Source organism: Lissotriton helveticus, chromosome 11 (genome assembly GCF_964261635.1).
Source record: "Lissotriton helveticus chromosome 11, aLisHel1.1, whole genome shotgun sequence".
Classification (NCBI taxonomy): domain Eukaryota; kingdom Metazoa; phylum Chordata; class Amphibia; order Caudata; family Salamandridae; genus Lissotriton; species Lissotriton helveticus.
Genome location: NC_136072.1, coordinates 772,047,108 through 772,063,398, shown reverse-complemented (window position 1 = coordinate 772,063,398; position 16,291 = coordinate 772,047,108). Strand labels below are relative to the sequence as shown.

The window sequence follows — 16,291 nt, the reverse complement described above, 5'->3', positions numbered from 1 at the left end:
TCCCTGATATTTCCACAAATATTGCCTGCAGCATACTCAAATGCATGTAGTCTCCCATCCCTTGCCAAATACCCATACAGTGCTTCTTTGCAAATTCAAAACTGTACTAATTTGCAAATGTGGGCCACTTTTTTATTTACATCACTAAAGGGGCCACTTTTATTTTGGCGCCCAAACCTATTTTTTGTCCCGGTTGGACCCTGGTGCATGCTATTGAAGTCTGCTACTTCCTGCCACTTAACTTTAGTTTTTTTTTTCTAAACTTCAAAAGGTCTTAATTGGAACACTGTTTTCTAGTTTCTGTTCTCCTAAGCATTCTTGAGCTGATCCCTATTTCCCGACTCAGCTGGACTAGCCCGTTCCTGCACCCCCCAACCCTGCCTGCCTTTGTTAGGCAACGTCTTCCCAGAGATTCTCTTGATTAAGTTCCTGAATATCTGACCTGCCTACAATTTAGCAAGTAGGGTGAAAGTTTGTTGTGTGGATCCAGGTGTTTACATACCCCATGCATCATTCTAGGGATAGTACCCACTCACTTATTGGGTCATTGATTTCTTAATTCATCTTTTTGTTTTTTTATGTAATGAGACTAGATAATTGGGTCATTCTTTTCTAAAATTGGCCGATCATGGTCGCACACAAGTCAACAGACTATTAGACGGGCAAAGCACAAGGCATTTATTGTGCATGTAAACATTGGACGAATAGTAACAAATTGCAGGTGCATTGAATATCATTGGGACAAGTATCCTCTTCCTCTAAATGTTAATTTATTATGGATTGTGCATTCTTAACACGCCTTCTCCCCCCGAGATAGTGCAGACATCTTGTGTTGTTGTGTGTGACGGGAAGACTGCCAGGATTGGAATCCTAACGCCTCACACATTTAGAATAAATGTATCCCTCCGCACAACCCGATCTCCAGGAAGAGGAACCTGGCTCCAGCACATCCGCCTGCGCCGATCTCCAGTGGTTGGGGAGCTGTAATTTAAAGAACAAGGTCAGCTGGATCTAAAAAAAACATAATACGATAGAAGCTCATAGAAAATTCAGTAACATTAAAACACCCGCCATTTTTAATTTCATAAACTGCAAAAGAGTTGGTGTAGATAATCACCATTATTTGCACCAACTCTTGCACATTTCTTACAGACTGATTGGTGGAAGAATGGCTTTTGGAAAATTCAGTGAAAATTCGTCAGTCAGTGCTCGAAAAGGCGAGGGCTAGAATAGCATGCAACTCCATTATGGCGGTCGCGCTAGTCCCCGTTCAGGTGAGGGGGGAAGCCGCGTCAGCAATGACGTGGCGATCCCCCCGGCATGCCCACCAATGGTAGGAGGCAGTGTTTGTGAACCGGAAGCACTTCGGTGCTTCCGGCTCCAAAATGTACAGCCTGCGACCAGGTAGACTGGTCTGGGCTGGTCTGCCTGGTCGCCACCTCCTTATAAGGGGGAAGTGGGGAGCAGAACAGTCTCTTGTTCTTGCTCCCAACAGGAACACCCACCGGGCCGGCTGGGGGCCCGTAATCAGCTTTCTTTCCCACCCACCATCCCCTAAGGCAGATTTTGTTAGTAGGTTTTGTTTTGGGTTTATGGATAATTGTCTTTTGTTTCCCTTGACCATTTTATTTTCAGGTGACAAAATATTGAATGTAAATAATTCTGTATGACCGTGTAAATAAAGTTTGAAGTTTTTAATTTTTTGCAGTTAATATTGTCGTATTTAGTGGTGTCTCTGGTCAGGCGGTAAGGTAATGATTGGTAAGCATATTCTTCGGTCCTTAGCGGTCAACACCATTTAACTCCAGGGGTAGTGACAGCTGGTAAGTAGGCTGTCGGGGTGCGGGGGCCAGGGGAGTCAATCTTCCCAGTGGACCTGGGGCCAACCCTGCACGCGCATGCGCATCAAGGCACCAATATGGAGAAGTCTGCAGCCCCCATAAAGGCACAGGGTGTAGGGGGGGCCCGGGGGGTAGTATCCGTCCGATAAGCTGTACCCCCTGCGCAACCTTACTCCGGGAGTAGTATTGGTAGAACACTGGGATCGGGTGCGCAGCCAGTCATTGACTTTGCCGTAGGCTCTAGATGGGACACGCAGAAAGTAAAGGTATGCTTTGCTAGATTTACGGTAGGAGTGTTTTGTGTATTAGACTATTTTAAGGTTAGCCCCGTAACAACATCTTTCTTTCAATGTATCTCTACTTTCTGCGTAAATTTCTATATATAATGTTTTTTTTAAATTGTTTGTTAATTTTTAATAAATACGGCTGGATCCAAAACTATAAAATTTGGTGTGGTTTCAAATACTGTTAGCCTGGGGGAGGGAGGTGCCATTCTTATCCCAGAGTCTGTAGTTGGAGTAGGGGACTTAGGTAAGTACCAGACCATAAAATGTTGGTTTTGCATCTAGTGACTGGGGTAAATGCCTGACACTGGGGAAATTTGTTAATTAAGCTCAGAGTCCTTCCAGTCTGCCTGTTTACAGACCTGTACTCCCCAGCAGATGTTATTTGTTTATTAGGTTTTAATAACCCCCTTCATTAAATCCTCTCGAAATATTGCAAAAAATATTGCCGTTCATTGCATCTGCTATACGTGCCCTACTGTTAATAAATGGTTTTGGGTTCATCTCGCTGCAGCATCACATTTACATAGTTATTGGAGCAATAGTAGTACATGAATCATATACCAAGGGGAGTTTAAGCCCTTTGCTTGCCCCTCCGTTGTTCCAGTGATTTGGGGGCAGATTTATGTTAACTGGCGCATCCCCAGGGATGCGCCAGTTAACATGCGCCACAGTGCGCCACAGCTCCGCCACCCAAGATGCGCCGCATTTATGATGCGGCGCACCATGGGGCAAAAACGGCACAGATGCGTGACGCATCTGTGCCGTAAAGGTGACGCATTGCTGGAGTTGCGTCGCAAGCGCGACGCAGCTCCAGCAAGGCTCGGGGGTGCCCCATCTCCACAATGCTGCATCAAGACCTACGCCTGCTTCAAGCAGGCGCAGGCTTTTGACGCAGCATTGGCCTGAAAGTGACTGAGTGAAATCTTATAGATTTCACTCAGCCACTTTTGCGAGGCGCACCTGCCCCGGAACGCCCACCCTGCGCCGGAATGCCCACAAGCGGCGCAGGGCTTTACAACGTGACGCATCTGCCTAGATGCGTCACGTTGTAAATCGTTCGTAGGGATGCGCCACGTTTACGCCGCCTTGCGTGACGCAACAGCGGCGTAAACGTGGCGCAAGTGCCTCATAAATCTGCCCCTTGGTTTCTTTTTCTGCCAGTTTGCAGCATTGCCAGACTCTGGTTCGGAATTGCGTTATTTCGTCTTACAAGCACCACTCTGGAGCGGAGGTTTATTTTTAGGTTTGGCTTAACAATGCAACTGTCAGCAGGGCATACTGTTACTACTGTTTGTAAATATATATTGAATGGGCTCCACCCAGAGGAGTCTGACTTTCTCAAATAATGCTATTGGCTATTTAGTGTATTATTCTGCCTTCCAGGAAATTCTTCTTTTACATCTGAACAGGACACTGAATGACACTGTTTATCACATTCATTGGTTTATCTCCTGTATGTATCTATTTGTTACTTATTTTTTTCCCAGCAGTGGCAAAGCCAGTAGGGCATGCTTTAAAGTGATCAACTGCATTTTACTAGCAAAACAGGCAAACAGCATTTGTGAATGCCTGTGCTTGAATGCGTTGGCACATTAAAGTCTGACCTACTGGCTTTGCCAATGTTCATAACAATTAAGAGCAAGTAAGATAGCCTCATTCAAGGAGTACTACTTTATAACTTTATACTCTGTCCCCAGAAAATACCAGCCAGAAATTAAAACCCAGTGTGGGACCCTGCTTGTAATAGAGGATGACAGAAATTGGACCACATCCCTAAATGCATCAAATCCCAGTGGATCCCAGTGTTTGCCTTGAGATTTGTGGGTGCTACGGGCAAATCACAATGCATCAAAGTACACTGCCTATCTGTATTGTGTAGGGACATAGGAGGTGTTGTAGAATAGTATCACCTTCAAAGATGCAAAATACCTGGTTGAGATTGATAATAACTGGGGCTTCAGGATGTATGCGATTATTTTCTTTTACTATTTTATATACATTTGGCACCTTTGCTTTCTGCTGATGTTAATAATACCTATCGATATTTATTTTGTGTACTGTGAAAAAATAGGCTGCAATGTGTTTATGTCAACATTTATTTAAGTGGTAAATTTACAATCACACTTAGTTGTATGCCTGGTTTCAGCATTATCATGAGAGATGAGACGCATGTGCTATAATATGCTTTCTAGAAAACATCAGTAATCTGCCATTGTAGCAGCGGAAAGAAGTCTAAGGCAGTCCAATAAAAAAATAAAACTTATGATGATTTCAAAACGTAATCCAATTACAGACCCATCACTCTACTACCCGGTCCCTACAAAAAAAATGTTGAATCTCATGTTAACTCTCAAGTCTCTGTCTTCTCGAAAGCAATAACCACTTTGACCCTCATCAGTCTGATTTCAGAATGGATTCAGTTTTAGCACTAACTCAGAGGTAATCATATTTCCTAATGAAATCAGAATGTTCCTAGATGGATGGATGACATTACAACGCATGCTTTTACATCGCATGCCTTTACAACGCAAGTATTACAACGCAGTCCATTACGACGCATAGTGCTTTGGGGTGCTGGATAGTGAATAGTTTAATTTACTATTCCAACTCCAGTCACCGTGGACACTAGGGAAGGTTATTGGATAGTAAATTAACCTATTCCCTATCCTAGAGCGCCCCCCAGAGCAATGCGTTGTAATAGTTTGCGTTGTAATGGTTGCGTTGTAAAGGCTCTGCGATGTAAAAGCTGCGTTGTAAAGGTTGTTTACCTTCCTAGATGCTGGAAGCTCAGCCATCTTAATCATTCTTTATTTATTGACCGCTTTCGACACTATCTTCAACCCCACACTGGCTACCGGTCTACCCGGGACTGGGGTAAGAGACTGTGCTCTCAACTAGCTAACGTCTTTTTCGGCCTACCACTCCCAGGAAGTGTTGATCGTTTCTTTTCAATCCCAATTCAAAGTCATCAAATAAGGTGTTCCCCAAGAATCTGCGTCCCACTCTTGTTGATCTTTTGTTACCCCGTTAGTTTCCTTGATCCTACCTTTTGGTTTCTCCTAGTCCTTTTATGGTGGTGGCGCCTAGCTTGTTCTTATGCTGGTAAGTGATCTTGCACAAGCAAGGTTTAAACCAGTGAAACTCAAAATATGGCCTACGGGGCGCATTCGGCCCTCCAGATCTTTCCATGTGGCCCCTTGGTCAACATCAGCACTGGGATCCTGTTCTCTCATCTCAGCACTAACATTGAGAAAGAAGTTAAATAAATAGGCAAGGCTTTATTTAAAGGTTAATTGAAGTTAAAGAAAGGAATTAAGTAGGTTAGCCTGCACCACTTAACTTGAGAAACTCCTTTACTTTTAAAGATACTTTACAGCAAAAGTATAAAGGTATGACAGGGTCTCTTCAAAATCCTAAAAGTGAATTCCCTTAACATGCAGAACCATTTCACCTTAGTATGTCACATTATATCAGTGCATTGAGAAGTATGTTTTTTTTAAGCAAAAGTTTTCAAATATGAATTTACAAACATTCAAATCTCACCCCTCCCAACCCTCCCCCTCCCGGACAACAATGTCAGTAGTGAACAAGATGCAAGTCAGTTGTTAGGTGCACTCTTTGGGCTGATTTCCTATTATACATGGACAACATTATAGTTTATTAAATGAAACACAGGAGGAGGTTTTGTACAATGCACATCTTGAAAGCATGTATTTTGATGTCCTTTTATTTATAGTACTGAGGAAAAAGAAGGAAAAGTGAAATAAAACACTTGCCTAGGATCACACATTTTGGTGATGTGGGGAAGCCAGGATTAATCCCAGGTTTTCTGGTTTCACATTGTGCAATTCAGCCACTAGATGCATATGCTTTGCTTCCCCTACACCCACCTTACCAGCACTGCCCCTGCTCCTGACCACCACCCTGCTGGATTCAATGCAGCCCTCAGTCACATGACAGACAACGGTTTTTGGTCCCTTGGGAAATGTTTGTGAGTACTCAGGGTTTAAACAATTTTTGACCTTAAGATTTGATTTAAAGGCTTTCTGCTGCCTCTGGGACTCTATTTGACGTCCTAGCGAGCTCGCCCTTCTGCCACACTTCTCTATCTGCTAAAACACTTGGAATCATCTTTGATACCAGCTTGAATTTTCATGAAAATATTTCTAAAGCTACTGCTAATTAATTTTTACGTTGAAAGTTCCTGGAAAAGTTCTTCCTATGCGACTGTTTGAGCAGAGGGTAATCACTGTCCAATCCACCATTGTGGCTATACTGGATTATTGTAATTCTGTCTTCCTTTGTGTCCCAAAAACGCAGATTCACCGCATGCAACTGATTCAAATTGCAGCAGCCCTACTCCGTCAGGAGACCCGGAAGTACTGCCAACATCCTGTCAACTGCAACACCTTCCATGGTTTTCTTTTGAGAAAAGACGCGTGTTTAAGGGTCTGTGCTCTTGCCGTTGGTCTGTACACTCTTTTGGCCCTACTACAAGACATTGTTTAGAGATATAACCTTTCTCTCAGACTAAATTCCACGTCTGCACACCGACTCACCATTCTGCGTATCAGGGAAGCCAGGTTAGGTGGCCAAACTTTGGCCACCTAACAGTGACCGCCTGGAATACATTATCTACCAAGCTTCACGCCGCACTGTCTCTCTTTTGTAGTTTAGGAAACAACTGAAAACCGTTGTATTCACTTTATAACCTTCCTACTTATGGTCTATGGCCCAAGAACACCCAAATGGGGAACGGAGCACTGTATAAAAGCTAAATCAAGTCAAATTGTAGAGGAAATGATGGTGTTTACATATTCAACTAATTATCAGTGGCGGCTGGCAGGGAACGGGGGTGGCGGAGCAGGGGGACAGGGTGTGGGGTGAACAAAATACATATATTTTAAAAACACGTACCTTTTCATGGCGGCTGTCTATCCTCTGCTTTGGCCCCTTCTCACGGCTGCCTTCTACCCAGCTTCGGTCCAGGAAGCACACAGGCTTCCCTAAGCCAATCACAACACTGCAATGCAGCACTGTGATTGGTGTAAGCGCTGTGGTTCGGTGCTCAGACGGGGACAGGGAGCCTGTGAATGTTCCTCACCAGACTGTGCATTACAGCATGGTGGGGAAGATGCAAAGTGCGCATGACAGTTTGGCCTGCCGAAGACAGGAGCAAAACCATCATGCACACTCCTCCCGCTGTGACCTCAGTCCTGCCCCAACCTAACCCAGCCTCGTAGTGAAAAATAAAATTATAATAACGAGGTTATTTTCAATTATTTTTTTCCTGCTCTGAGAGCAGTGGGGTGAAGAGCCGCCCTTGCTGTTTATTGCAATGACATCTTTTTTTAACCTTCCTTGTCAATCAGCACAGATATTGACCCAACCGTAACGAGTGAAAGGCTGAAGAGTCCCTCAGAAGAAGAGCTACTGTGTATATTTTCCGTTTTAAAAAATTGGGACAAATAAGCACATCGTTTCCGCTTGCATTTGTGCTTAAAAATAATAAGAAAAAAAAACATCTATCTCCACCAAGGCTACGATACTTAATTTATTGTCCTCGAGGGACAAAGGCTGAGCTGTGTTTCAAAGGAATGGAAACCCGTGAGCTGATAGTTGAAAGCACATCTCTGTGGTGGGTGTTTTAACTCGCTGAGTTACCTGTCTGTGTCTGAACAAAACTAAAAATAGAAGCCGTGTAGCTGCCCAGAATAGGCTTGACGGTTCTGGCGCGATGCCCACATTAAAAGACACTCTGATCTTCCAAAAGAAAAATAAACAAGTTGTCCTAATTAATTTTTCCTGATGCTCCACGAAGGAACTTCAAAGGGTTTCGAGCAAAACTAGCCTTGGTTTGCTTTAAAGTCCGACAAAGCACCTTCGTAAGCATTTTTCATAGAGCTGATATTTTTGTTATATTTGATTTATTTCCTTATCCTGCAAACCCCTTATAGTGCCAAGGAATGCTGCCTCCATGCTCTGTGATCTTGCAGCCTGCTTAGCTCGTGCCTTTATGGTTAGTATTGTATCCCAGCGGTTTGACAGCCTGCTGTAGATATATATTTCTAAAATGAGTTTGCACATGTCAGTCTTGGAAGGACCAACTCAGCTCTTCGCCCTTTTCAGGTGAATAACGAGTGGTATTCAGTTGGCTAATAACATCTGTTTTTAATAATACTGAAGAGCTTACACACTATGGGCCCGATTCACAAAACTAACTTAAGACAAAATCCTAAACTTACTACCATTTTGGTATTCACAGAAGGCACTTACTCATTTCGGTATTCACAGAAGATAGGAGTCCTAACTTTAGGACTCCTAAATGCCTTCTGTGAATACTGAAAGTCTTAAAGTTAGGATTTTTCTCAATTTATAATAGTAAAGTTAGGACTCCTAACGTTAGGACTCCTAAATGCCTTCTGTGAATACCAAAAGTCTTAAAATTAGGATTTTTCTCAATTTAGTAGTAGTAAAGTTAGGACTCCTAACTTTCGAACTCCTAAATGCCTTCTGTGAATACCGAAAGTCTTAAAATTAGGACTTTTCTCAACTTTACTACTACTAAACTGAGAAAAATCCTAATTTTAAGACTTTCGGTATTCACAGAAGGCATTTAGGAGTCCTAAAGTTAGGAATCCTAACTTTACTACTACTAAATTGAGAAAAATCCTAATTTTAAGACTTTCGGCATTCACAGAAGGCATTTAGGAGTCCTAAAGTTAAGAGTCCTAACTTCTGTGAATACCGAAATGAGTAAGTGCCTTCTGTGAATACCAAAATGAGTAAGTGTCTTCTGTGAATACCAAAATGAGTAAGTGCCTTCTGTGAATACGGAAATGGTAGTAAGTTTAGGATTTTGTCTTAAGTTAGTTCTGTGAATCGGGCCCTAAGTGGCAGATTTACAAGGAACTGACGCATCTGCATAGATGCGTGCAGTTATCTTGCGTCACCTCCAAATGTCCTTGCGCCCTCATGGATACGCTGTATTTACAATACAGTACAGGATGGCCAAAGGAATTACAGATGTGTCAGAAATTATGACGCATCTATTGGAGGAAAAGTGACCCATTTTTAGAGTTTGTCACAAAAGTGATGCAACTCCAGCAATGCGCCAGAAAACATAGATAGATCCCATGTAAAATGCCCTGCATCAATCCTTACACCTGGTCTGAGCAGGCGTAGGGATTTTGAAGCAGTGAAGGCGTAGAGTGACGCAGTGAAATCTTGTACATTTCACTGCAGCAGTTCTACGTGGCTTTTTGCATGGGAACGCCTACCCTGCATGCATTATACTTGGCGCAGGTATAATGTGACGCAGGGCTTTACAACATGACGCATCTCCCTAGATGCGTCAGGTTGTAAATGGGCCCCAACTTTTATGCCGCCGCTGAGTCACAAAAGTGACGCAACGGCAGCGCAGGAGTGATGCAATGGGCTTGTAAATATGCCCCTAATCACTTTGTAGTATGCACTCTATGGTCAGATGATTAGTATCCCGAATGTCTGTTGTTGCTTCCTGCTAGCCTTCCAGCTCAGCTGAAGTGCTAAAAAAACTCCCAGCATCAACCCCCAGTGCATCAACACTTCTCGGATATACCACTCTAGCCCCAATCTACTACCTCCTTGAATCATCACAACACCCACACCTTTATTCAGGTTTAAGTTTTGATCAAACTGATCTACAAGGTCACACAATACTAATCCACCATTTATCTCTAATCTTGGGTTCCAGAGTAGCGTGTGACTTGCCGCAAAGTGCTTCAAAGAGTTGTGTGGGGTAGTAAGCGCTATATAAATGCAATTTACATCTGCAAAGCTATGTTTGCAAGTGGTACTTTTTTCTCGCCGTCTACTTTCTACTTACGCTGGTACTCAACAGCCCAGTAGGTGGGGATGCCCCAGCAGAGGCCCTGGATGGCACCACCGAACTGCGCCAGGTTGTTGACTTGGTTGTTGGTGATCTGGTAGTGCTTTCTCAGAGCCTTTAGGTCCTTCTTCAGGTCCTGTTGGTAGTAGGGACAAAAAATGGGTCAATGTGAAACTGGTGGCAGATGAGATGTGATTGACTGCAGATAAGGAATTATTAGTAAAAACAAATATGATAATATTGACAGCAAATACAATATTGTGTATGTGTCGTATACAAATGAGGGTTAAGATATTGATGGCAGACAAAGTAATAATAAAAGGAGATGATGTTATGAGGGAAGATAAGATGTTGGTGGCAGATGGGATAGTATTGATGACATGCCAAATATTGATATACAAAATATTAGCAGTGGACACGATTTTATTAAACCTAGATAATATACGGACAAGTAGGAAATGTTGAGGAGCGAGACCATATAGTCACCAGAGAACAAGTCTGTCTAGAAACAACTAAACTCTTCAAGCCTAGAGAAAAGACCTGCCCCTCCTGTCAGATTCAAGAAACATGCTCAACTTACTCTTCTGCTGTGAATAAATTCTTCAAATCGACCAAGTGCTGGGAAGGAGCTGAGGTGCATATGGGCAACTATGCAGATACCTTTGTAGGGCATGTGGTAAGCGATGATGTTCTGTAAGAGAGCGAGGCAACAGCGGTGAATACTCACTCCCTATCACATTTCGAGCAGTTCTGGCAGCCCCACCATCCAACACACTGCCCACGCCTCACCATTTTACCATATAATTACAACTGTTCGATGCAATTGATCCTGCCGCCATGTTTACAGAAATTTGGAATATGGTCAAACAATGATGTTGTGACTACAAGAGCTGTAACTCTGCAATGTGGCAGTAGGAGCGGCCTAAGCGTCACCAAGCAGCCTGCATTGTGACTTACAGGAATGACACATTAATAGTATGTCTCCAGGGCGAGAAGGGGATGCGGGCTCTACACTTACCTGGTTGTAGTCCAGGACCACGTTGCTTGTGCTGCGTCCAGAGTAGATGTTAAAAACTGCCACGTTGACCTGCTGGTTGATGTTCACCGTCTGGTAGACGTTGCCTCCATCATTCCCTTGGTTTATAACCTGGATTGACTTCAGGGGGAAGACACAAGGAACTACTGTGAATCAACGGATGATGGCGAAAAGCTGATCTATTTCAAGTTTGGCGCAGTCGAAAGTTATTGCAGACTTTTCCCACTATCACTTTACTGTGGAAATGCAAAGCCTCATCTTTATCTCCTTCATCAGGGCATCATTTTTTCTGCTCCTGCATTTAAGTGTTTGAAGCATTGATATGGGTAACAGAATGTTTTGTCTTTGATCCGACTGACTAAACTGGTAAAAAGCAAATATTCAACCCCATAGTTCAGTGGTGTCCTAGGTAAAATGAACAACTTGTGTTTATTTAATTTTTCAGAGGAATGCGAATAACTCAATATCAATAGATAATACTTAAGCATAAAGCACTGCTGAAATGGATCATCGACAGAATATCGGAAACAGAAATATAGTGTGAACAGAATGTCAAAAATATTGAGGATCAAAATATCGAGAAGGTAAGTGCAAATAGGTAAGTATAGATTTATTATTCTGACCTCCACATCAACGTGCCTTGTAGGTATATGTATTTTCAAAGTACATATATGTGGAGTTATATATAGTAAAGCTTTGCTTACCTATAGAAGAAGCTTACCTTCAAGATATTTTTGCCCTTGATATTCTTGACACAATATTTTGTCCTCTAGATTTTTGTTTCTCCAATACTTTGTCTAAACATTGCAGAAATACTAACAGGTAGATGCATCAAGCATTTGTGCGATCGCAAACGGTGTGAATCGCACAATTCGGCCTTTTGCGCCCGAAAAAATGGCATTTGAGATGCATCAAGGGTTCATGCACTCGCAATTTAAGAATTCGCAAATAATTGCGAGTTCTCAAATTGCGATTGCATTTAAGGAATCGCAATTTGCGATTCCTTAAATGCAATGCATGAACCATTCCAAGATTGCAAATTCGCAATCTGGGTCGGTATTTACCGCGAATTCAAACTACGTGCTAAATAGCAAAAACTTAGAAATATGCACTTAAGTGCATTTTTCTAAGTTGTATATTACACACACACATGTCCTTGGGACATGTGTGTGCGGAACACCAGTGAACATTACCATTTCAGGGGTGCAACAGGGTGTCCTTTGGACACCCTGGCACCCTTGAAATTGCGGCACATTTGCGATTCGCTAATTGCTAATCGCAAATAAGGAATGACTCCCCATTCATTCCTATGGGCCTTTAGGCCCATAGGAATGAATGGGAAAGCCATTCCTTATTTGCGATTAGCAATTAGCGATTAGCAAATAAGGAATCAGTAGGAATTGCAAATAACATTGAGATTCCTACATGCACCCGTTTTGCGAGTCTTTAATAGCGAATCCTTAAAATTCGCTATTAAGGACTCACAAAACATAACTTTGATGCATCTCGGGGTTAGTTTCTAAATCCCTTGACATTTAGGCTACGGTGATATCCTCGAATCATTTGATGTAAAAAGATAAGCTAACAATCTTTGACCATTCAATTCACATGTAGATGGCTCGATAACTTTGTTGAGTGGATGGATGGATGGATGGATGGATGGGCAAACTGTGGAAAAGGCAAGATCAATGGATGGATGGATGGTGAATGGTAGATTTTGGTGAATGAGTCAAATTAATGCATTTAGATTGAGAGGGGATGAGTCGGATGAAATGCAATGCAGAGGAGAGAGAAACTAAGAGAGCAATACCTGTTAAGCTGTGGTAGTACGTCGGAACTCTATAAAACATAGTGCTGAAGCATTTATGTATTCAATACAACTTAAATAAATTACATTAATTTAACTACGCAGAAAGAGAGTGAGAAAGAGATGGGTGATGATACAGAAACAGAGCGGTGGATGGAAAGAAGTTGAGGAGGAAAGATGAAAGAAGTGTTCCACACGAGACATATCTCGCTGTATAACATTCATAAACACGCAGAGAGGTTTGAGAAGACCGGAGGAATCCGGATACAGGACAGAGGGTTCGAGCCTAGTGTACATTTCATCTGCTGCCCTTACATCATCAGCAAGCACTGGTGCCAAGAAGACTCCCAGAAGCACCCCGACCAGGACCTGCGAAAAAAGGAAGATAATTAATGTCGGAATATGCTACTTCCTCTTTCATAATGGCATCACGCATACAGTGCAATGACGTCACTTCCCGCTGGCCTTGCCCAAGGAGCCCTTCAAAGATATCGATTTGACGTGTGGCGTGATGGACTCTTGCCCTTCAGATGTTTCAAGTACCCCGCCTTGGTAAACATATCTGTGGGGCCCGTCCATGGCCAGTGGCGCTGAGAGGAGGGGGGCGGCAGGTGCTGCAGCACCCCCAACATGACCAGGAGAACATTCCGAAGAAGAATAAGCATTGAAAAGGCTTTTTAAATAGCTACTTTCTTGCTATGTTGTCTGTGTTTTTAAAGGTAGTCAAATGTTACATATAACAACATAGAAAAGAGGTAACTCACGACCAACCACTCTTAATTTTATTATCATGCAGCATATCACTTTATATATGTCTTCATTAAAAATAACGTCACCTTGAACTTAAGTGTCACTATTGCAGGGAGGTGGCCATAGGCTTAAAAATAAGGCATTCTCTAGGTGTTTTCTAATATTTACAAATTTTCAAACATAAAGTAATGGGCTTCTTAAAACATGAAGGAAGCAAAGATTTCCAGTCAATAAAAGGTGGATTGATTTTACTTTTCTGTGTAATGCATGTATGACTTAAACTACTCTGGTATACTATTGTACATTTTTCCAGTTAAAACGGTGCTTAATTTGAGCCGGTGGTTGTAGGCGGGGCCGGCACTTATTTTTCCGAATCAGGTGAAATGCACACAGATCGAAAAGACAGAAAGAAAAATACGGCTTCACCGCCACAAAGGGAGAAAACAGGGCCCTGCAAGAATGAAATAAGCAAGTCGGGAGTGTCCAGTACTGGAATAAAGAGGCATGAGGTGGATTTAAGACTCTCAGCTGTGGTACTAGGCGCACTGACTATAAGTGCACCGGCCCCGCCTTTTGAGGAGAGCACCGGCACCGGCGTTCTTTCTTTTACAAATTAAGCACTGCTTAAAAATGATGCATTTGAAGTCTCAACAGTGAGTGAACTCTGTGACAAGGAAGGCAGGTCTTCTGGCAAAAACTGGAGCCCGAAGCACTATTTAAAGAAGTTATTTATCAAAGTAGGTATGCTGCAATACAATATCATTTCAATGGTCTACAACCGCGGGTTGTGTTGGATTTAATTTTGTGATGTTACCCTTTGCATTCATCTAACTGTTTTGTGACCACAGACACCACCGGCCAGCCCCCCTACTCTAAAACATTTTCCAAAAACACTGTCTATGGCAACCTATTAGAACCACGTTCTGGATAGTAAGACTGACTCTTCCCTGCCCTACCAAAAATGTCTGACATGTTATTGACCTTGCTACAGCAATCTCTGTAAATCATGGGCAAAAACGAGGCTTGTGACTCACATTGCTCTGCCATACTAGCCTTTCAAAGGTCCCTTCATGTCATGGGTCTTAATACCCTACCCTTGACCCCCACTATGTCCACCTGTCCGACAGTAGGATAACGAAGATAGCAAAGTTATTCAGCTGAGGGTTGCATGTAATGTTTCACATTGTCGTTGAGGGTCACCCTGTTGATAAAACAGAGATTCCCTTGTCGGTTTTTGCGAAAGTCTCACCAGGTTGTGTGTTTACATTTCCAAAAAGTAGCCCTTAACTGGCTCTATCATTGTCATCAAAACCAGTCTCTTAGAAGAATTTTTATACCCCAGCAGCTGTGTATTGTAAAACAAGCTACGATGAAACAGAAGGCAGAATCTATCAAAATCTAAAGTGGGTTTTACTACGTCATTTTGCCTACGTAAGCACCCTACTAATATATGTACTGTCCTGCCTTATAACCTCATTCACTGTCCACAAACCTTCAATTTTATGGCACCACCTGTACACCCAGCCAGTAGTTGCCTTATGCACCATTTAATTTACTGTGAACAACGTTCTTGAAGGATTATTGTTGTTCTTCAGTAAATAACGCATATATAAATATTCACACGGCGTGATTCAGTTTCCTGTGCTGGTCATATTTAACGGGAAACTTACAAACATTAGGAATCAAGCCATTAATTCTGCATACATATGTGCGTATGGTAAACAAGTCTTACACACTTTGGTGATTTTGCGAAGTTGAGTATAGGAGAACCCTGCTGCTCTTTGACATCAGACCCATCAAGCATATTATTCCTGTCCAGCATCTTCAACCCGCCCGTCCAGGCCAGACCTTTCACCAAACATACTTGTAAAAATAAGAAGAGGCTGGGATACTTACAGTGGTTTTCATCATATTTGGTGCGTTGCGCCCCTTCGGACACAATAAAGATGAGGAGTGGTGGCAGAAATGCTTGTGTTGCTTAGTGGTAATTCCCTGTTTATATAACCCAGTGCACGACCAAGACCCCTGACCCACCACAAGATAAAATATTTACTTATCTTGTGAAACTGTGTGCAGAGAACTGATAACAACCACATTTATTTGCAAAATAGGATTGGTTTGAATGTATCCCCACTACCGTTCCACCCTCCTGTTCTCATTTATGGGTTGACAGCTGTACAGAAAAGATCAGAGAGGCGTGCGTATTGGATTAAAGGGAAGGTCCACAATTGAGGAATGGCAAGCTGCAGAACAGAAGATGGAATTTATGTTTGAAAGCACATTCATTCTTTTGTAGGGGCGCCGTGGAATGTGCACACAGTTGTGAATCGTGATAAAGGAAAAGTGACATTGTATATTGCTGATTACTAATTTTAACAGGGATAAACTTACAAGATTGTAAATAAGGGAGTTGAACACCTTTGTATAACATACACACTGTGAACTAAATTGCTTTTAGGCCCTATTGTGTATTTCAAGTTTGTTGTAAATTAGAGTTGTAGAATGTTTTTTTATAACACACACACTCTGACCTAAATTGCCTTTAGGCCCTACTTTGAATTTGTGAGCAAACAATATTTTACAGTTACACAATTCATGCTACAAAGTAAATCGCTTTTTGGTACTCATATTATAGCAGTGATTTCCCAACTCAGTAAAAGTCATTTTATTCAAGAAGGACGAAAGTTTGATTCAGAATCC

General features: G+C 42.3%; 1 protein-coding gene across 1 annotated transcript; it reads right to left on the bottom strand.

Moving 5' to 3' along the window:
* Nucleotides 1-654: 654 nt before the first annotated feature.
* LOC144791883 (gastrokine-1-like) lies at nt 655-15,579 on the bottom strand. The gene is made up of 6 exons (XM_078666666.1): nt 15,488-15,579; nt 13,157-13,210; nt 11,017-11,154; nt 10,579-10,689; nt 9,996-10,134; nt 655-981 (listed from the first exon to the last, which is right to left on the bottom strand). The coding sequence occupies exons 1-6, from the start codon at nt 15,500-15,502 to the stop codon at nt 887-889; spliced, it is 552 nt and encodes a 183-aa protein (XP_078522792.1). The 5' UTR covers nt 15,503-15,579; the 3' UTR covers nt 655-886.
* Between the last annotated feature and the right edge of the window lie 712 nt (nt 15,580-16,291).

What these genes read in the sequence shown, in the direction of transcription:
- LOC144791883 (XM_078666666.1), bottom strand. An exon ending in TGGTCCTGGACTACAACCAG is followed by an intron (nt 10,690 to 11,016) that starts GTAAGTGTAGAG and finishes GCTCTCTTACAG; the next exon opens with AACATCATCGCTTACCACAT. An exon ending in AATTTATTCACAGCAGAAGA is followed by an intron (nt 10,135 to 10,578) that starts GTAAGTTGAGCA and finishes TACTACCAACAG; the next exon opens with GACCTGAAGAAGGACCTAAA.